The 22462-nt window shown below is 36.1% G+C and overlaps 1 protein-coding gene across 6 annotated transcripts in view; it reads right to left on the reverse strand.

Moving 5' to 3' along the window:
• Positions 1-6591: 6591 nt before the first annotated feature.
• PPP4R3A (protein phosphatase 4 regulatory subunit 3A) overlaps positions 6592-22462 on the reverse strand; it is a 46927-nt gene continuing 31056 nt past the window's right edge. For all 6 annotated transcript variants that reach the window (XM_052782996.1, XM_052782998.1, XM_052782997.1 and 3 more), the window contains 11 exons: positions 20673-20750; positions 20455-20571; positions 19832-19948; positions 18436-18567; positions 18241-18343; positions 16798-16956; positions 15366-15535; positions 13372-13514; positions 10559-10749; positions 9769-9995; positions 6592-7447 (listed from right to left, as the gene is read on the reverse strand). In XM_052782996.1, the coding sequence (XP_052638956.1) occupies positions 7334-7447; positions 9769-9995; positions 10559-10749; positions 13372-13514; positions 15366-15535; positions 16798-16956; positions 18241-18343; positions 18436-18567; positions 19832-19948; positions 20455-20571; positions 20673-20750 (1551 nt within the window). In that variant the 3' untranslated portion in view covers positions 6592-7333. The remainder of the gene's footprint in view (positions 7448-9768; positions 9996-10558; positions 10750-13371; positions 13515-15365; positions 15536-16797; positions 16957-18240; positions 18344-18435; positions 18568-19831; positions 19949-20454; positions 20572-20672; positions 20751-22462) is intronic.

Consider the following 22462-nt stretch of genomic DNA (forward strand, 5'->3'; position numbering starts at 1 on the left):
AGCAGTTTTATGCCTTCAGTTATAATATGCTGAATGTGGCATCTCCTATCTTGGGTGTCTTTTGGGATTCTGGATTTTAATAGTCATCACAGCCATCTGTAGCTGGCTGTTTTCAGAGGTCTATGAGAGGCTTCCCAAGGGCACTCTGGCAACCACCTGGCTTGCTTTGGCTAGTTTTTATTCATCACCAGTAACCTGCTGATCCTTTCCATCCAGAAAAAGGTGTTCATTTTCCACTGTCACTACATTTGCAGTACTCTAAGTAGATAGCCTTCATTCCTGAAATAATTGATCCTTAAGAGGATCCATACATTTTAGGCATGTATTTAATTTATTTTTCCTTAAAATGATGGAATTAACAGCAGTTCTGAGTTTGAGTAATATTGCTTCACTGTGAAGCTAAGTTGCAAGATGAATGAGATTTGTAAGAATCCATTGAGGCTTGTGGCACACTGAAGATGGGAGTAATTCTCATTAGGGAGGATATAATCAAACACACACAAAAATCTCTGTAGAGTTTCTGCCGTTGTTCTGATGTCTATGATAAGAACCAAGAGATCTTGCAGCCTATTAGAAAATTGTCAGCACATGGCATAGGGGCTAGCATAATTGCCTGATGAGACAAAGGTGATCAGTGTTTTGATGGAGATGCTGTAGCCAGCCTGCTGTTCTCAGGTCTAGCGTGCAAACTTGATGCTCTGGTTATTCCTAACTTTGGCAGCGACATCAGGAAAAGGTCTGTCTTGTTCTTGGATATCAAAAGATATGGCTGCAGGTATGAAAATGACTCAGCCATTGCAGCTGGACAGCCAAAGACTGGCACCTTGCTTCTCCCTTATGCTACTACCATGCAAGCAGTCTCCCTCCCATCCTGACCTCTTTGAGTCTGTCTCAAATGGTAGAAGAGTAATACAGTTATTAGGTGTCAAAAATAAGCATACTTCGGCAGTGACTTGGGTAGAACTTGACCCAAGTTGCACTCAGGGACGAGGGGTTGAAGTGTGTTCTCCGTAAAGCCATCAGGCACTTCATACAGCACCTAGTGCCACTAGGTTATGAGGTAGGAATGTGTTTTTCCCTGGGATTACAATCAAACACCCTTACATTAGCAATAGGCTGCAAAAGACGGCTCATAGCTCCAAACAATCTACACAATTACCACAGCCATTTCCTTCAGGTATCATATCACATATGATGTAGCCACAGTCATGTTCTCTCTCAGCTAAAGAGTTGTGAAGACAGATTTGCATGCAAACATGTCATGCAAATGTAGCTCTTCCTTACTACAAAATTTACATGAATTTGATACCATTCAATCAGGAAAATTAAACATACTAAATGCGTGGAGTTCAGATCCTAGAGGCTTGAGTCTGGCTTAGGTCACCCGTGTCAGGCACCTCACTCTACAGGGAAGTCTTCTTTTGAATGTCCAAATGTAGAAAGCTCATCTTATTCACCAAACTGAGCAAGAAGAAAGTCCAAAGGTCAGCTGGTTGGGTACTCGAGAGGTTCCACCTGTTGTCCTGTTCATAACAGTGAGGACTGTGGTTATTCTCACTCTGCTGTGCAGAACATCTGTATGGCCCCGATAGACAAGTGTATAAAAAAATAATAAGTCCCACAACACAACTGGTCTAACGAAATAACATGCATCTCCATACTTGGTTCCAAAGGAACACATGCTCTAAAGATGAAATAGTGCCTATATATTCAGATAAAGATATGGCTAGCTGTATAAATACTAAGAAAATTTGAAAGGTGCTTTATAAAAAGCACACACATATAAAAACTTCTGAAGACAGACAAACACTTGTATTACTCTATTACGAGCTCTGGTACTTAGTTCTCCTGCCCATGAAAAACAAACATTTACATCTTCCTTGTTTCTTACTGCAGGTAATCTAGGCCTTGAAGAGGTTTCCATTTTGAGGCTAAACTCAAACATGCTGAAAGCTGTGCTTTGTTGTTGGTTTTCATCAGCAGTTATTTCTTCAATAAGAACTGCAGCTTCCAGCTCTTCTGGCTAGTCTACAAAATCCTGGCAGCAGAGGAAGTCACTTCTGTTTCGGACGAATTGTGGAGGCGGGGGGAGCCATGGGGAGGAAACAAGCTTTTTTTCAGGATAAGACGATCTAACTTAACACCATTTTCAGACGTGCAAAAGTAGCATCAGATTGGAAATGTTGGCTTTTTAAAGTTTCTCCCAAATGTTCGTTGTTGTTAGCACAGACTTTTGTTAGCATAGACTCCTGTGAATCAGTTCATCAGGAGCTGCTTCCAGTTACCTCCACATGCTTTGTCACCAACATTGATCAAATCCTGCTGAATGGTGAGATGAACGAATTGCACATCCCCGATCGTAGCTTCCTTTGGGGATCCCTGACCATTCAACACGAATTCAGTGACAGTGAAGGTACAGTTGTGCCGTCTCTGGCCTCACCAGGAGGATGGAAGACTGTACTGAACTCTCCAAGCTAACAGCATCAACCTCACATCTGAACACCACCACAGCTGTCAGACTAGCCTCATCTGAAAACTCATGAGCATAACGTAAGTGCTCCGGTATGCACGTACTTCCAGAAGCAATGCCAACGAACAGTGATACACGTGACTACTGAACACTTCTGAACCCTTTTAGGTGGGCAGTGCACATACAGTGTCTTTATGCATGTAAATTTAAGTTGCTTTCAAGTGGAGTATCAAAATCATTATTCAGCCCAAATCATCCCCAGTCTATATTGCAGATGCACGTTTTGTGAGCATAATTCCACCCTATACCAAATAATTTCCAGGTCTCAACTGAAACCACAAACAGTTGTTCACGTGGAGCCATTTTAGAGAAGTTCTGAGACAGGTACCTTACATCTCCGGGAGATGCAACACTGTACAGCGAGGCTACTGGCATAGGCCTGAAATCACTGTAAATCAGTAGCTATGTCAATCATTTGCCAGGAGCATTCTACCTGCTTTTTTTTTAATATTATCCACTAGCTTATATATTTTTACATTGTTCATAAATACAATCGGCATATGGAAGACTGCATCTCCCCCTTCCTTTTTTAGATTGCCTTTTTTCCAGCAGTCCGCATGGTTTCATTTCAGCTTTAAATAGTTTTATTAATTTCAATTTATATAAAAAAACCACAAGATTTACATGGTCCAACAAATGTGACTGCAACTACAGCAATATTAAATCGAGATACAAGCTCACCAGATAGCCAGCCACCTACAAAAACATAGTAAGTTATGGCTCCCTTGCATGAGACTCCCTTGCATAACAGACTAAGTTGCGGCTATGGTTGACGGCAGGCATTACAAATCCTTCCACAGAAGGTTTTGCTGTATCTGCAGCACACCCACATACCCTGCCTCCTTTCTGGACTGAACGGTAAGTTGTATATACCTTCATTTCTTCTGGACTCCAAAAAGAGACAGCAGTAGGAGCAGGTGGAGAACATGCACATGGACAACTGATCTTGAAAAATTTCAGTTGTTGGTAACTTCTCTTCTTTGAATGCCTGCCTGGTTTTACACTTACGCTGCGGGTGAGCCCAAGCAGTAACCTATCTGGTCTCCTACTTCCATAGCTTATGTGGAATGGGTCTTGATATCATCAAGGCAGGGGAACTGCAGCACTACTCTAGTATAGAGAGTGTTGCTCCAGGATGCCTCTGCAGCTGTAAAACGGCTCGTAAGGTAAGGCTGAACTTCTGTGGCCACTCTACAGGTGCTAGGAAACATAATTTAGCAAGGCAGCTAGCCTAACTTGTTGCCTTGTTGCAAGGTAGCCAATTCCCTATATGGAGCCACAGCAGCAATATGAGAACACTCTTACTGGTTATCTAATTAAACAGTTTCTGAAATTTGCAGAGATGAAAAAACACAGCCAAAACCACTCTGAACAGTTTCATCCTTGGTATATTAAAAGGATTGGGCCTACTTGACACTTAATTCCATGAGAATGTGACATGTCACCTGGGTGGGCTATGAGAGATGGATGAATAGTCTGATCTTGTTTACCAAGTAGGTATATTACAGACAGGTACATTTTAGAGGCAACTTATTGCTAGCTAGATACACCAGTATTCAGATCCTTCTGCCCTCATGACATAGGAGATGTTTTTTAGTGACGTGCACTGTTACCTGAATGCACCTGCCCTCTGCGTACAGTGGAAAAAAATCTGGAAATATTCCAGATTACCTGGCATTACTTTCATTAGTGTAAGGATGTGCTTCCTTGGCGGACCAGGTACCCTATAGACTTCCGACAGGTATCCCCAGTGAACCTAGGCTCAAAGCTGGGAAGAGTAAATCAGAGTAACCAGCACCAAGTCTGGCAACCACTGAAGGAATGTAGGGGCCTGTACTGATGATTCAAGCACATTGTATCTTGCCTGTACAATACTTAAGGGTTTACCCTGTAAACCATACTTAAGGGTACAGTTAAAATGCAATTAAGATGACCAAGCCATGTTTAATACAGTATACACACAGCTCTCTTGGGATGCAAATGGTATTAAAACTAAGAAAAAGAAAAAAACCATCAGCCCAGAGAAAGATCTAGAAAGGAACACTGTTTCATAACACAATTTTTTCCATCTCTTAACTCATACCCACTTTTTTTTATATCCATCACTTCTCAAAATCCCACTATTTCCTTTTTTCCCTGAAATATATGTCAAGATTTCCATGAATACAAAAGTGAAACTCATTGGGCAAGAGCATACCTACCGCTGTCCCCAACTCACCAACTTCCTGATTACTTCCAACTTCCATGAATATATCATCTAAGCGTAGATGCGTCCTGTCAGGCCACAAGCATTAGATAATTGGGAAGACAATTAACCATCTAACTACAAGTTAGACAGCATTAAAAGATGTACGGCTAGTATTTTACCAGTCCTTTAGAGCTTCATAAAAATACAGAAAGTTCAAAAATATTCCTACTTCAGTTATTATTTTGATTGAAACCAGTAACTTAAGGATAGTATTCTGTTAAATGTAATTCTTCAAGTACTGAAAGTCCAAAATCCAAGATTCCTACAAGTATTATGAAAGTATCTGAAAGTTTAGAAGACTGCAGCATCAAATATCACAAGACCAAGCACTCAATAGCTGAAGGAACAAAAAAAATTAACAAAAAATGTTCCTTTGACCAACTCAGAATGACTTCCTGAGATATAGCCTGGAGAACATGAAGACGACTATATGGATAAATTTTGAGAGCTTTATGCTCAAGGGAAGTTTGACAGATTGGGAAGGATTTAAATTCAGGCTAATTAAGAAAACCTGCAAAATTACAGATTTCCTTGTCATGTCTGCTCTGACACCAAAGTTGCAAAAATCAGGTTTCAGACAGGTCGTTGAGACGGCATGGGGACTCTCATACTGCAGAAGGTTGTTATCTAATCTTGTAGTGATCCAAGTGCTCAACTCTCACCCTCTCTGTAAAATTTATTGCTGAGAAGTGCCCTGTTACAGACATTTCAAACACATTGTAAAAACTCAACCTTGGAAAGTGATTTCAAATGAACTTTTTGAGGAAAAGATGGCTAATTATTTTTCCCTAATGCACACTCTTATTTAAATCTGAAATTACTAATATGTATTAATAAAGTCGAAGCGCAAGAGCTTTGACTTTTGTAGTTAGCATAGAGTCTGCCATGCAATGCACCATTTTCAGAAACAAAGTGCTAATCTACAGTTGGGTGTGATCACGTATGATCCAGCCTCAGATTTTCATTTCTTATTTCTATTTGTATGTGATACCTTAATGTGTAACATCATGATTGTTTCAACATTGGTGCTTTGAACACCCAAAAGGAAATCAACTCTTGAAAATGTACATAAGAAAGGGTCCCTTGTTTGCAAAGGAACTGAATAAACTCCCCTTCACAGGAAGCACTGCTGTGCAATCAAAGCCATCTTCTGTAAAAGCAGTAAGGAAGCAGGATATAACATTTAGTTTCAAATTAATAACTAATATTATTTAGATTTTTGGAAAAAGTGGAAAGAATATAGTCACTGAGTTAGACCCAAAGTTTAATTGCTGTTTTTCAATTAAGTATTAGAATAAATTTCAAAAGATGGTATCCTTGTAAAGAGTTTATTCTACAACCATCTTTGATTCACTAAAACTGGTATTCCAAAGGGAATCAGAGGTTTTAAAAAAATACCACTAATGCCATTTTCCTTCAGCTTTAATTATTTCTTTTTTATTTTTTAAGTCAAATGAGTCAATATATTGGTATTCCTAAATCATCCATCTTGCATTTTGATGAGTTAGTCTACCATCATTGTTCTGAGTTACGAAATTTCAAAGTCTCTTTGGAATACTAATTTCATATTTATAGGTTTAAATTTTTTTATTCCATCCTATTTCCCTGAATTTTTTCTTGACAGTTGCTGATGTAAAATTTAATATAAAATATTTAGTCACAAAATAGTATTGCTTCTATGCACATTGTGGTAAGATTATTTTTTTTTTCCAATAAAAACTATACCATCTTCCATAAAATCCTAAACATATTAAGAACTGTGATGCAGAACAAAATTACACAGGGTGAAACAGGTACCACCACAACAGTGAGATTATATTACATCAAAAAATTTTAATGGTCCCAAATATATACTCAACAACTAAGCATACACTCAGGGGGGCAAAAAAAAAAATTATGACACAAAAGTGACCACATCTAGAATTCCACTCAATCTTTAATCAAGAAGGGACAAACAAATCCCCCACCTCCAAAAAAAAATTCTGCAGTTTAAAGGGCAAAGGGAAAAGATTTAAAAAAAAAAAAGAGGAAACTTTATATTCAGCCCTCCCCCGCAGAGGTTTTTAAAACCTGTTGTAGCTTGACTAAAATGTTCAGAATGTATGATTTCAAAGGCAGGTCTCTTTTATACAAAGAAACTGCTGGCATTCTTAACTAGTGAAGAATTATGGCAAAAACTGCCTTTTCTTCAGAAGTCTCATACATGGTCCAAGAAAGCATATTCCGATTGTAGCAACTGACCAGCCAATCCAGAGTTCCACTAACAAAACTCCTGCCCTGTTGGCTTTTTTTTTTGTTTGTTTTCCATTTCCTTCCCTGAGAAAAGGGCAATATGTGGTCCAAGCTGGAGAGCTCAAAGGCGTAAGTCTTTCCCCTAAACGAAATATTTCCCCTTCTTCTGCTTTGAATTGGCACTTGATTGGCAGAAATCTGTTTGTATAGGTTGATCTGTGTCACACAGTAATTCACAAAAGATTGCTGCTTTGCTGTGGGTTTGTTTTGTTTTTGGAAAAAAAATCCTTCCCCCAACTGGTAATGTTCTTCAGCAGTTGCCATTATGATGACTCAAGCTTTGCTTTCTTTGACAAAGGTAAAGTTTCCTCTTTATCTTCATCTTCATCATCCTCTTCATCATCATCAGGATAATCTACAAGCCCAACGAGGCCTCCCTACAAGGACACACAATTACTATAATTCAGAAAATGTTTGCACATTGATTGGAAAATGATGTTTACACAGAATATTGCCATAAGCATACTGATTCATTAAGTTTTTAATAAAACAAAGCAGAACAAAAATAAATCCTTCAGTATGAATGAAAATTATATTGTCTGAAAAATGTTTAAATTAATAAATCCAAAATGGGTTTTACCTATCCAACTGGATAGAAATATTTCCAGTTGAAATTTAAGAAAATCCAAAAATCTACTTAGTTTTGCAATGTGTCACTGCAGCTCTATCTGTAAAGATGTAAATTTTTTTTTTTTTTTTTTTACTGAGCATAGCTGACTGCAGGAATGAGCAATCTGGAAGCACTTCAAACAAATACAGAATATCCTTCAATTTGAATTTTTGTATCACAATACTTTTAGAAGACAGTCTGTCTTCACAAAAGCTAGTTTAAACGTGTAGTAACTTAAAGAATTTTTTGTATAATATAATTGAATGAGGTGTACATGTTACAAAATTTAAACAACTTGGCAGCTGGAAATGAAAGCTTATCTAGTAATATTAAAACCTCCCTTGTATTGCAAATAACCACAGATTTTAAGATTAGGCAACTCTGGACCCATGAAGCAGCGGCATGAACTTCTAAAACTTCCTCTAACTACAGTACGTTGCAATTTCTGAAGCTTAACCAGCATTTGACTACAATGGCAGTTACTGGTACTTTACTCAAGGATCATATTACTTATTCAGATGCCTAATGATAGACATCCAAACCAGAAAATTTCAGCCAACTGTATACCAAAATACAACTCGATAAACAATTACATGTATCCTGTACAGTCACATACAACATAACACTGAGTATAATACACATAAAGTAATAGGATCAGATAATTAATGTAAAACCCAATTTCAACGCTGCTTCTAGTTTGCGACTGTGGCACATTTATAAACAGTGTCCGTTTTACTGAAAGAAGGTGGTTTATGCCCAAATCCATGAATGCTTTTTCAGTGCACTGCATATTCACTCTAACTCACACATTCTTCTTTTGCCACCACGACTTGACACTTTGGAGCCAATACTGTATACAATATGCTCCATATGCAAAGACTCCATTTCAGATTCAAGGAATTATACTGCCTGGGAGAGAACAAGCCTCCAGCAGAAATACAGAATAGACTGAACTGAATTCCAAGCCAATTCTATCCCTTTTAAAAAGTGCTTGACTACCTACTGTATTTTTTTTCATAAATTAAATAGCTCCCCCTTCCTCCACAGAAGGATTCAGAGGACACATCCCTTAGTTCTTCCATCAGCTGAACTCTTCTCATTCAGCTGTTTTCAACAGAAGGTAATCTAAACACAAACTCTTAAGCCATGTTCAACTATAAGAAATAAAAAACCTAAACCCCCATTTGCCTTTACTAGAAGTTAGGTGAACAAGCAGCATGGTGGCATTAAAAAATAAGGATGATTCAGTTATTCCAAGGCTACCTGAGATACATACCTGACCTTTCAGAAATGGAAACCCATGTTATGAAAGTAAATTCTCATTATCTGAACTACGTTGTACCAACACTACCTTATCTATCCCCCAGTGCTGAGACAACACCACTCACTCTATTTCCCTGACTTGGTTTAAATACTTTTAGCCAAAAAATCTGATAAAATCCAACAGCATATCCTAAAAGGAATTTTAAAATGCTGATTTTGGATATTGACTGCAAGTTATACTGACTCTTTTAAACGGGCTTTCTTCTACTTCAATATGTTCCAACCCAAAACTGTATGTTATTTCAAAAGGTAAAAAGTCATGCTAGGATATTAAAAACTGTTTATGTTTTGGCTTACAGCAACCACCTCTCCACAATACAATTTATTTCTTTCACACGTGCCAGTTGTATCATTCTGAACAATATTAAAAATGGTAACAGTAGAAATGCTTAATGGAGGTGGTGGGACATTGTGGAGTCTGGCAAAATTTGGCAGTGTTTCCCAAGTATTTCTATATTTCTACCTTCCAAACATCCCTGTGCAATTTAACAAAAAAGTGTTGTCTGTATTTCACAGTATAGACTGCTACAAAGAGCAGCTATTTGTATACTTCATACTTAAGAGTCTGGGCATTGAAAGAGTTTTATTTCTTTTTATATACATGTCACATCTCCTTAAAAATACTAAAGGCCAGAGAAAAAATACAGACAAACCAGACAGTCCATTACTGCTTAACATGTCAGAATTAACACAAACTTGAGAGAGATGCTAAAGCAAATTCCTAGTCTGTAACAATGAAGTCAACCTATGTCCATTCAAAATTACCTTAGTTGTAATAGCTGCCATCTGAGATGTGCTTTTAGAAACTGATCCTGGAGACCCAGGGGACCCTGGGGATCCGGGAGACCCTGGGGATCCAGGCAGATTACTTGCAGATGACTGGCTGGTAAGGTTAGACTTTGTACCACTGGAAAAGGAAAGCTTGAAACTTGGGCTCTGACGACCTGAAAGGTTAGTTTTCAGAAGAACTTCCTTTTCTTCACTCTCTTTTACTGGAGAGAAGAAAAATAAACACACATAAAAAAAAGCAAAAGTAAACCACTATTATTGAGCGAAACATTTAATTACAAATCACTTTATTCTGTGGGAAACATTTAATTACAAAGCACTTTACCATGTGGGAAAAGGCTTAATACTTTATGTACAACTTGGTAAAGTGAGTCATCATAGACTTTTTTTTTTTCCATACTACTATACCACCTACCAGCTATTGTCATGGGCCAGGAATGAACACTTTTATTCTACCAATGATGTCACCTAACATTTACATTGGAAATTTTGAACTATAAACCTGAATAAAACACAGGAAAACTTGACTATCAGCTAAGATTGTAATTCAAATGCTTTAAGAAATCAACACCAGTATTTTGTATCATTCTGCTTTCAAAGAAAACAAAACTTGTTCTGAAGGGGTAGTCCACAAACTTGGTGTCACAATTCCAAAATCTAAGAACCTCAGAATAAATACATGCAAATCCTTCATTGCAGTAGGACTAAAGAATACAAGTTACAGCTTCTGCATAAGCTATATGGCATTCTTCTTCTTACCACTTACATTTTTTCCTTTCCATGAATTTACTGATAGGGTCCATAATATCTTCATCATTTTTAGTTTTGTCAGAAGGGGGCACCACTGCCTCTCCATCTTCCATATCATCTTCATCAGTATTAAACCACATTTCCTCCTCATCCTCTAGGGTTCTTGCATCCCTTCTGTATCTATGGTTTCTCAAAATGGAACGCATGCTGCAGAAAAGTAAGATTTAAAAACAACTCATATTAATATTAAAACTTCTACTCAACATTTACAGTGACAGCTTACAAATATTGTAGAGCAGTAAAAATACCAGCAAATCATTCTGCAATGTGAATCTTTGTATTTTCAATGCAAATATCATTAAAAAAAATTCTTTATGAAGAATCAAATGAAGTACAACTCTGCTAATGGCACATTCAGACTACTCTATCTGTCCAAAATTCTGTAGCTTACAAACAGCACTATTAAAAGTAATTTTAATAAACATCACTAAAGTGTTGCGTTCAGGCTTGGTTTAACAGTTTGCACTGGTAAATAGAAAGTAAAACAAAGAGTTTAGAAGCTATAGACTTTTTCTGAAAATACTTTATAACTCGTCAGTATTTGGCATCCAATATGTTAAAGAAAAAAAAAACACAACCCAAAATCTAACTTAAATATGACTCCAGTTTAAAATAGATACATTAAAAAGACGGCTGTCTCTTTCTGCCAGCTCTTACAATTTTTGGTCACTATCAATATTTTCCATTCTTCAGAGTCTTGGATACAAAGTGCTACTTCTCCCTCCCCATTTGATCTATTATTAGTGTTGGTAATAATAACTCAGCTCCACTTTCCTTTTCTTTTTTCTCGCAGAAGCAGTGTTATGGCCTTGGAGGAGTGGGACAGTGATATGCACCCTGAAGAACAGGGGGAGAAGTGGAAGAGAGGTTGAAAACACTCTTTTCATTGCTAGATGTTGATTCTAACAGTCAATTTCCAACAAAAGCGTGAAACACTTGACAAATTTTCTGTAGCACTTCTTCAAAATTTACTGGCCACAATGTAAGTCTGAAATTTAATGTTTTTCATGAAGTCTCTGTTACTGGAATCAAAATGTTAATAATACAATCTAGGCTTACTCTATTTAGAGAAAAGGTCTTGCATTACTGACTGCAGGAAAAAGCCAGCAGGGAAAAATTAGGAAATTACAAGGTATTAAATAAGAACCCTAAATGTGCTTTCAAAAACAAATCTAATTCTGAATAATTTGCTTGCCAACACTATCATCTAGATCTATACATACTGCATCATTTTACATTGCATTTAAATTCAAGTTCTGCTAATAGTGCAAAACTATTACTTAAGTGGCACTCTTCTGAATACTTTTGTGGCCCATGTCAACAAAATTTTTGGCCTCCTTCCTTACTGAACTATTCTTTGCTAAAATGTGTAAACAGATTCTTGTTATTTTTGCATTTTATTATTTCTGGGTTTTCACTTAAGAAATTACATGGACTGTGACAGGGCTTGTGCAGCCACTATATAAGATGTAGGAAGAAGGTAAAAACTGAGCTGGTTGAGCTACAAACCTCTTGAAGCTATAACTTTCTGCTGGATAAACTCATGCGGCACAACTATACACAATCACTTAGCTCAACTTAAGCCAAGGAAAGACTTAGGTTTTACTTCCTATACTGGATGGAAATTACTGAAGGAAGTGGCTGGGTGTTCTTTCCAGCACAATGCATTAATGTAAGAATCACAAGCTTGAATTTCACAGCTATTTAAGTGCCAAGCTTAGCTGACACAAGCCAAAATAGTAACATCTCACCTGTAAAACATTAGTACTCAAAACTGCAGATCCCACACATACTCTTGAAAGTGCTTCAACATTTTAAAACAAATCTACAATTATACTCTCATTTTAATTGTACAAGTCTCAAATTTAAATATTGGTTAAGAAATCCTGTAGCAGGAAATAAAAAAAACTTAGAAATCTGAAATTTCAAGATGTCCTAGTATGACTAATCAGGATTAATTTTTTAATGTGTTTTCAAACTAATTCAAGACAACAGAACAAGAACAGGTCTTGCTAACAACTCTTAAGAGTAACTCATCTATTCACACAAGCAGTCCATTCTGTTTTAATGAAACTACACACAAAAGTAATATCGTTTGCCAAAAATAAATGGAGTAAAAAGTCCTAAGCTTCCTATTTTTAGACACCCTAACCTTTTAACCTTGGGTAACTGTGTACTAAGGAAAGGAACTTATGCTCTGGCAAACAGAAGGAGTGATTCAAGTGTTACATCAGATTGTTTTTTACTCCATCAGCAAATCTAACAGTGACGAAAAAGCATCCTCTAAAAACTTCTTTGTACATTCTATTTCTCAGTCATTTTGGTAGAGCTTGTCTAAATATCTACTCCTACAACTAACTAAAATAAAAGAAAATCTGACGTGAATTTTTGAAGGAAAAATCCACAGAATGATATTCACAACTGAACAATCTTTCAAATGCAACAGTGGGAATCTGTTATTTAAGCTAATGAACTTCAGATACTTGACAGACTTCCAGCCTCATTACAGTAGTGTACATAAATTTAGGATATGACAACCTAGCATTTATTACTGGGGGTCCAGCAACTAATGTTAGCTGAAAGCTGATCAAGAGTTTGAAGTAACACATCTGGAAATCACACTTTTAATCAAGTAAATTCAACAATGCCTGAGATGCAACCAGGAGTCTAAATGATTTACATTTCCCACTATCACAGAACAAGCCACCAATATTCCCAAAACAGAATTAAAGCAATAATATACTAATAAGAGCATTTAGTGCATTTTACCTGTCAAGTTTTGGATTATCTTGTCTTTCCCTTTGTTGCTCAAATCGTAGTTTCAGTCCTTTGAATGTCTGCACATAATCTACATCTTCCAGTGCCTTCCAGTAATTTTCAATTACATGAGCTGTCAACGATTTTATATCTTCCTATAGGAACAAACAAAGATAAAGTGACTTATTTTCATTCAAAAGCATTTATTTAATACAATGTAAAAAGTAACCGAAATGAGAGATTATTTTTAAACAATCTACAGGAAGCATCATATTAATTAGCTTATGCAAATATGAGTATTATGCATACAAGTGTAGTTAAAAATCAAGAGCTTCAAATATTTGATTAGCGAAACAGGCATAATAGCAGCAATTTTCTAGCAATATCTCCTTCAAAACACATGAACAGAACCTAAAACCCTGATAGAAAATTATACCAAAACCAATTCTAAAAGGTCTTCCCCACTGTACCTTATAAATATTTTTATATTGATAGACTAACTGATACCTGTTGCCATCAGTCAATTAAAAAATATGTTTATGAGATACAGACTTAGCATTCATATTGTTTCTTTCCTCGCTGCAAATAAATTAAGTATGTAAAAATAATTATTCAATGCATTTGTGGAGGATGAGAACAAGGAAGGTATTTTTCATCAGAAACTAACATCAAGTTTTTCATTTGTGGCCACACAGTGTTGGTCAAGATCCTTTACAAAAGGCTCCCAACTGTTCTGCTATTTCAGTTTAGTGCTGTGGCTGCCCAAAGCCACTCTAGACAGCTGAGACTAGCACAGGTCTGCATACTGCACCAAGAAAATTGCTCCTGTGCATTGTTTGTCTTTCTTAGCACTGCACAGCCCCTGGAATACACTGCAGAATAAACACCTGAATTACCATCTACTAAGGACAAGCAAAGCAACAAAAATCTTAATATACTAATTATTTCCCTTCTTGGTTACGTGCTCAAAGGTCACCTCTTATGAATGGTAATGCATCAGTAACAACAAAAGCATGCTTTTTTTTAAAATTTGCTGTCTTTAAAAAGAAACCTGGATTAAAAAAAACTGACAAAAATTATCGGCAGATACCAAGAAGTATTCTGGAAATGCAACCTGAGTATCCATGTGAAAAGGAGGATAAGAAAATAAAAGATTATTTATTTCCCCATAGCATGAACTGCAGAATCAGCACCCAATCTCACAGAGTAATGAAAGACCACAGCCCCGAAGTCAGGGCCACCTATGTGGATTAACTTTTTTCATAACTTCAAAACCATTCTAAAATCAACTCTTCCATGACGATCAGGTCATCTGTCTTCAATTACCTTAAGTCCCAACTCAAAGAGGAAAGAGGTCATCAGCACAGAAGATTTCCAGAGGTGACAAAGCCTCCTTTTTTCATCACTCACTCACTCACTCCTCCATGACTGTCTGCACCCTAGCTTGGCCTGACTTACCACATTTACAGTCTGTACAGCATCTTGTCAGAATCTGGATGCAAACAACAGTGAGGAAACAGTACTGTGCAGACAGCCAAACAGGCGTGAATATTTTAAGAGACTCCCCACAGAAGGAATTTGTAGCACTCCATTAATATAATGAAAAAAGACTGGTATCTCTTCTGTATGTTTCCATATTCTGTTGAACTGACATTACAGAGCACAGCTAAATTTGATGTTTTTGTAGCAGTAGTTTCAAATTACATTCCTGTCATAACAGGCCCATCCAATCTGCATGATGAAACTTGATTAGTGCTGCCTTTGCAAATTTGGGTACTGTGAATACACTATCAAGTGAATTTAATTTTCAAGTCAAGGTACTGTTTGAACATAAGAAAGAACATGTACAAATATGTAACAGTGATATAAAAGAAAGTTCATTTAAATACAGTATCATACTGTCCCATTATGATAGCATAATTTAGGGTACGAGCAAAAAGAAAAGTTGTCTTCAACTACAAGATTAAACAATACAGTAATTATCTTCAGCATGTAACAGCACTCACCACTCTGATAAATTCAAACATCTCTATTATGGCAGAGTTCATCAGATTATAACGGGAACCATTATTTAGAAATGCTTTGACCACAGGTTCAAACAAAAAACTTTTCATTATGTAACGGTTGTAGAATTCATCCTTCAGCCCAATTATCTTTCTCTTGAAACGAAGGGCACCTGAAACAGAAGTGTTGTCAAAAGAATTTTTAAATTTTTAAATTTAAAAGAAAAAAATCCAGAAATTACTCAGCACTAGTTAGGGCAATTTGCAACCTCAGTTCTCATACAGCATTGTATTATAAGAACCAGTTAATACATTCAGCTATTCTCTGCTTTTCAACAGTCTTGACTATACTGCTGAAGATTACTTAACTATTTTATCATAAAGAAATCCTCCATCATAATTGTACAAGTGAAACCACCTCTGTTCACTGAAGAAATAATATACTACTGTTTAACTATATTACTACTAACATAAAGGTGTATTTTCAATTTTTTAAATGGCTTATGATAAAGGTAAAAGATTTTCTCAGTAGAAGAACTGGGAAATTTGCTTATCATTCCTATTACTCAAATGTAAGTTTGATTACATTTAATTAAGTCTTATTTGATTAGGATGCAAACTATCTCATTTTAAAATTGGTAAATGACATTTTCTTCACACACACAGTAAAGCAAAGACTTAATTTACATCCAGTTTAATGCTATTTCTGAAACTCCGAAGCATACACAAGTATGTGAAAGTCCATGCATAAACAGACAGTCTCATCTTGCTATAAGGCAGCACATTTTGGTTAGCAGCTGGGTGTACATGAAAAAAAGATTATTCAAGGGTTCTAAAACCAAACTCGGGTGATTCAGTTACAAATTTGAAAGGCACTTCTTATTGTATGGTACTGCTCAGTCAACTTTAGGCTTTGATTTACTCTACGTGCACAATGGAATCATGGAAAAAATCTCTTACTTGCCTCCAGAATTAAGTCACACTGCTTTGCTATTACTGTGCTGAGCATGGTTAAGAAACTGCCAGAGTTTGAACAGCAGCACACTGAGCTTCTGTGCAGTTTAATGCAGTCAGATAACCGTATCTCTAATTAAATACCTCTGATAATTTCTACTAAAAAAATATAAAAACTTGAAATAGTTCTCTTAGGATATTCAATATTGAGATACCATCTTTTCAATTCAGCTCTACATTGAGATTAAGAAAAATCCTTCTGCTTTTTAGAAAAAAAGACATCTAATAAATGCAAAATTATTTACTAATATTAGCTGACTTATCTATAAATTGGTATGAGAAACACAGAGTATAACAGTAGAATTTCTGTATTCAGTCACAAATTGTCATGATCTGTGAACATTTTTCTTCCAGCAGAATAAAGATATGTAACACTTCACATTCACAAAATACTAGTTTATTCTTTAGCTTTCAAACTTACACAATGCCAAGAAAGCGTGCTTTGAGGCCATGAGAACGAGTACCCTTCGCAGGATATCTTTGTTAATGATGTAGTTTTTTATGTGATAAGTATGATGTTCTACGCAGAAAGTTAGCAATTCCAGTATTAATGCCAAGAGTTGGGCTGTCTGAAAATCATCTGTAACAAAACCAAAACCAAAGTAATTAAACATATCTAGCATATTGCCTTCAGAAACTAACTTCAAATATCTAACTGCAGTCTGGTAAACATTTCCAAATTCTTGTATATTCCCACAGATAGTTTAGGGAACAGGCTGGAGGGTATGCTTAGTCTTCAAAATAGAAATTGAACAAGCTTGTTATGGACTGAGTATTTTCTATTTCTACAGATATGGCAGGAAACCCTCTTAAACTATAGAAACAATTACATTTTGTCTGTCTTAAACCAGTGTTTGAAGGTTCACAGAGTATAGGACTTAACACTAACACAAAGTCAGGCTTATTTAACCAAATCTCATTACGATGTCCATATCATAAAGTATTTCCCTATATGCACTGCCTTGACTAAGTTTGTACCAAAAATGTGATCTATTATGCCTTTTAACAAAAGTACTATGCAAGAAGTATCTCAGGCTCTTTTAATACCTCTAGGACATAACTGTATCAGCTTATACGAAACATGAACTCAAATCCTGCTTTTAAGTAGACAAATAATAAATTAAATACATGTTAGATTTAATCTTTTTTTAAAAGATAGTGCAACCTTTTTAAACATATTGCCAGATTGTTGACCATTAAAGAATGCAAGTATTTTAAATAGTAAAAATCTCACTTCCAATCTATCTGGAAACCAGTTGAGATAAAACAGATTAATTTAACTAATCCCTTGGAAATCTCTACAATAAATTAAAAAGTTTAGAGAACATTTATGTATCATTTATGTACCTCCTTTCACATCCATTTTGGATGTGTTATACTATTAATAAACAAACAGTACTGCTGCTAGTCGCCAGCAAGAACAGTTACTTCATCACTGATCTCTGCTTTCTTAGCCTGACGTAGAACCAACACCCTCAAATTCAGCATAGTATTGTGATACACACCTTCTCAAGGGCAATTTTGCATCCTCTCTAGTAAACCCTGACCTTAAAAAACATTTACGCATGTTTACAAGTCTATGTCACTGAACAGCCTCATGAGTTAGTAAAAATTATACAAATATTTTAATTTTTGCTGAAGCAAAATCTGCAGCAAATGCTGTTTACTTCTTAAATCAGGTCTCTGCTGAACATTATGCTTGTAAGTTATTCAAATGACTAAATCATGAATCAACATTTAACTTTGAACTATGTATCATAGTCTCAGATTCTCTTTCAGACAGAAAACATCCTTTGACAGTTATTCTATTTTAAACATTGACATTCAACAGCTTTGATGTGCCCAAAATCCAGAGTGGCATTACCTTTGCTAGGCTTGTCCTCTGTAGTATTGGCCAATAGAGGGGCTGTCAGAACATGCATACAATGTTTGTAGAAGAAACCCAAGAACTCTGTCTTTTCTGTTTTCTAAAGAATGAAAAAAAAAATTACGTATGTAACATATATCACCAAATACCCTAAAAAAACAACTGTAATTTCATTTGAAGGTATTTACTTACATTAGCTGTGGCAAGCATATTTTCTGGATCAACTAAAGTACGAAGCAAACCCATGAGTAGCACTGCCCCTCCAAGTTCTGGATCTGTGTCACAAATCATGTGTTCTATAATGAGGTTAATGAGTAATATATCCTAAGAAGGGGGGGGGGAAAAAAGGAAAAATCAATTCTAATGCTACTCCCTTGCCCCAAATCTGAAATTATCTTCTAAAAGGGTTACTGTCTCGTTAAAAATGGTGCTTTATCAAACGCATTCTGGTCAGTGGTTCGACAGTAAGAAGGCAAACAGTGAAGAAGAATCTTTCACATCAACTAAAAATGGTTCTGAAATTAACAATCTAATTTAGAATTTAGTCTGAAATGAAATTCCAAAAGATAATAAGTACAGAGGCAGATACTTAACGGTCTCAAAATTCAACTGATTTCTGGAAGTGTTTTCAGAGCACATAAGTTTTAATTTGGATCCCCCTTTAGAATACATCCCAAAAGTCTTATTTCCACAAACATACAACAGTAAATTTCATAATGCTATTGAACTTGATAAGATTATTTTCACCTAAAAATAACCCCAACTTGTACTTGCAGAAAACAAGAATAACACATAAAAATAGAAAATAATCTTTACATTTAGGAATCCCTACACTAAAGTTGCTTGGTTACCACTGTCCCGGATAAAAGAGGAGAGTCATCAGATTCAAATGGCTGGAACCACCAGTGATATTCCTTGTCCTGGCTGCCCCTTTATTCCAGTACAGAAGTAGAAGCACCAGTAGCTTCATGTTCTCTGGCATGTTCTTAGCAGATATAAGAAAAAACATTAACTATCTCCTCTATGGAAAAGGCAGCACAATGTTTTTTCTCCACTGAATGCCACTTTGAGATACCCTTCTTAATACTAGTTGTGTGCTAGCATTTTGTATTAATCAGCTACAGAGGATCTCTGGGAAATGTAAACCTCTGTCAAAAAGTGTTCTCAAACACTTAGGACCATAATTCCACTTTCAACGTGTGTGATAGTAAACTGAACACAGGTTTCTCACAAGTAAATTAAAAACGCATATACATGCTAAGATCAAGACTGAAATTTGTATTTCGCATTTTAAGGAGGTTATCATTCAAAACCATTTTGTTTTGCTTGTATGACAGCTGACGTTAACAAAAATTGTGGTTTACGGTAACCTGTTTTACTTTAAACACAACCGAACAAGAATACATAAACAGGCAAACATTTGTCTTACCTGGCTAACAGAACTTTTAAAAACGTGGTAGTTGAGTATCCTGTAACCATCATGACTATGCCATACTTCTTCAGACTAGGGCTCATGTCATTAGAGTTGTAAGTATAAAACAGTAATTTCAAAAAACAATACACACATTTCTGGGGACCCTCTACTTACATCATCGTTCTGCTGTGCTTCCTGCATGACAAACTCTCGTACCATGGACGGGTTGTATTCCACCAAATATGAGAATATATCAGTGGCTGCACTTCGTACTTGTGCATCATCCATACCCTGGAAAAGTAAAATAAAATCATTTATGTTTTCTTAAAAGAAAAGGCTTAAATGGAATGAAAAACAGAAACCGTATAGCTTTTAATTCCTACTTACGAGTCATACCTAACTATTACTAGAACTGTATTCTAAAACTGAATTGACTCTAACCTCTTCTTTGTACGTTTGACATCTATTGGGCAAAATAAATTTTATGGTTTCCCTGCCCTTTGGTCTATTTCCCTATTTTCTTACTTAATTGTACACCAAGAAGCATGTAAAGATAGGAAAGCAAACGAGGAAACAAAAATGTAAGAATGCCAGGGCGCTTACCAATGTCATATTGTAACTGCTTTTAAAGTTTTACAAAAATATTTTAAATGTTCTGAATCTCAAACTAAGACAAGACAAATGAAGCAAACACTTCAGAAAACCATGTGACTGAAGTCTGGCATGCTTACCTTTTTAAAAAAACCTCTCTGGAGATAAACAAAATTGTTATCACAAATAAAATTGAACTGACTTACCAATATAACTTCTAGTGCTGGCAGTATGCCCATATTTGACAGGGTTTTGAAAAATGCATCTCTGTTTTGAGGTTGCAGTGTTTGAGAGAATGCACAAAACTCTTTCAGAAAATTTACCTGAAAAGCAGGAATAATATACTAGTTAGTAATTAAAAAAAAGATGCACGTATCACTTTGTAGTAACTGTCCCTTTCATGTATATTTTACAGATTTCTTACCAATTCCTGTCTTTTCTCCTCATCTGTGGCTTCATCTGTTAGTTGTGCAAACAAGTCTGTCAGAAATTTTTCATCTTCCTACAATGGCAAAACAATACCATTTGTTTATCTGACAAAATCAAAATGCATCCAAGTATAATATAAAGTTCTTCTAAACCATGCCTCCTGCAATTAAGAGAACATACGCTTTTGTACTGTAGTTAATCATACCAGTATCAACTTTCTAATTCAATTTTCAAACAAATTAATATGAATCTTGTTTTTGAGCTTTTATCATGTTCAACACCAGTCCACCCCCAACACTTCATTCTCAGTTACGATGTATCTTGTATTGCCTTTTGGCTGTCCTTTTTCTATTTTTACTGCCATTCTCATCATTTTTTCTGTGACTTCTTCTCTAACTTCCTTCCTCCTTGTCACATGCCCGCCCCCCTAAACCACACTACAATACCCTTGCTTCAACTGTTTACATATATTTATAAACATGCATACATCTTTGGAATGTTATGAGATCTTTGCAGCAGAACTAAAGCAAGGACACAACGAAGTGAGAGCTGCCTAACAGCAGGTATGAGGGGGAGATTCTTTCCCCCCATGTTGTGAAAAGGGTGAATTCTAGAAACCAAATCAAAATAACTGTTCCTATTACATGCAGCATTTATTGGGCATTCTGGTGGCAGCAATCAAAAACTGTTCTGTTATTTTTCATGCTGCTGTACCTTAGCAAAACTACAAACAGCCAACATATTACAAATGTGTATTTAGACTGAAAGAAGCAGCAATTCTTAGCTTCCCATAACCTTTACAGTCCTAAAAACTAGAAGATTATTAAAACAGAAGTAAACCTTCCCCTGTCCTTTCCCCAATATTATACAGTAATAAGACAGCACTTGCTTGAAAAAGATACCTGCACATCAGATATGAATAGATTTTTTCAAAAAGCTACCAGAGTGTTGTTTCTTGTGAAGTCAGTAACACCACATGGAATATCCCTCCATTCCAAAACCACAGTGCTAGAAACCCAAGCTGCCTTGCTTTTGTTTACACAGCATAAAGCAGAACCATGAAAGTACTTCAGATACATCCACATAAACTTTCTTATACCGCAAATTATCTAGGTACCTCATCCAGGCTCACCTTGCAGCCTTCCTGAGAAAATGTGTACCTCGGTTCCAATAGCACACCGTGCTAATGCAGCTATAACACTGTCAGAACACAATTGAGGATCTCTATGTGGTACTGCACAACATAGATAAACCCAGAATAGGTTGGCATGAGCTACTACCCTACGAGGCATTTCACCACACTATAAGGTAAACCCTGTATTTACGATATACTACGTTTCCTCTTGTTTGATGCTGTGCTGTGCTTCTAACCTGACCCAACAGCCTACTGATAATGAAAAAGAATGATTTCTGGACACAATTTCAGCTGCTATTTCTGTGACTGCTTCAAAATCAAAACAAAAAGAGATAGGAGACACTTCATTTGAAGTTTACTGAAATTCACTCCGGAGGACCAAGCACTGGAAATGTAAAGTTTGACTTTCAGTTTTCAACAGTCAAACGTGTTCAAAACAACTATTAAGGTCTTTGATTTCAAGAAATATAACTTAAGCTGTGATGAAAGAATACAAAGATGTTTGACTACCTGCTATCCAGCCGTTACATGGCTTGGTAAGTTTTCTGTTCTAATATTTAACTCATTAGACATTGCAGGTAACATAATTAACCCACAGTAGAGATACTGACATACTTGTTTACTGAAATAAAAAAATACAACACAAAACC

Source organism: Harpia harpyja, chromosome 3 (genome assembly GCF_026419915.1).
Source record: "Harpia harpyja isolate bHarHar1 chromosome 3, bHarHar1 primary haplotype, whole genome shotgun sequence".
NCBI lineage: Eukaryota > Metazoa > Chordata > Aves > Accipitriformes > Accipitridae > Harpia > Harpia harpyja.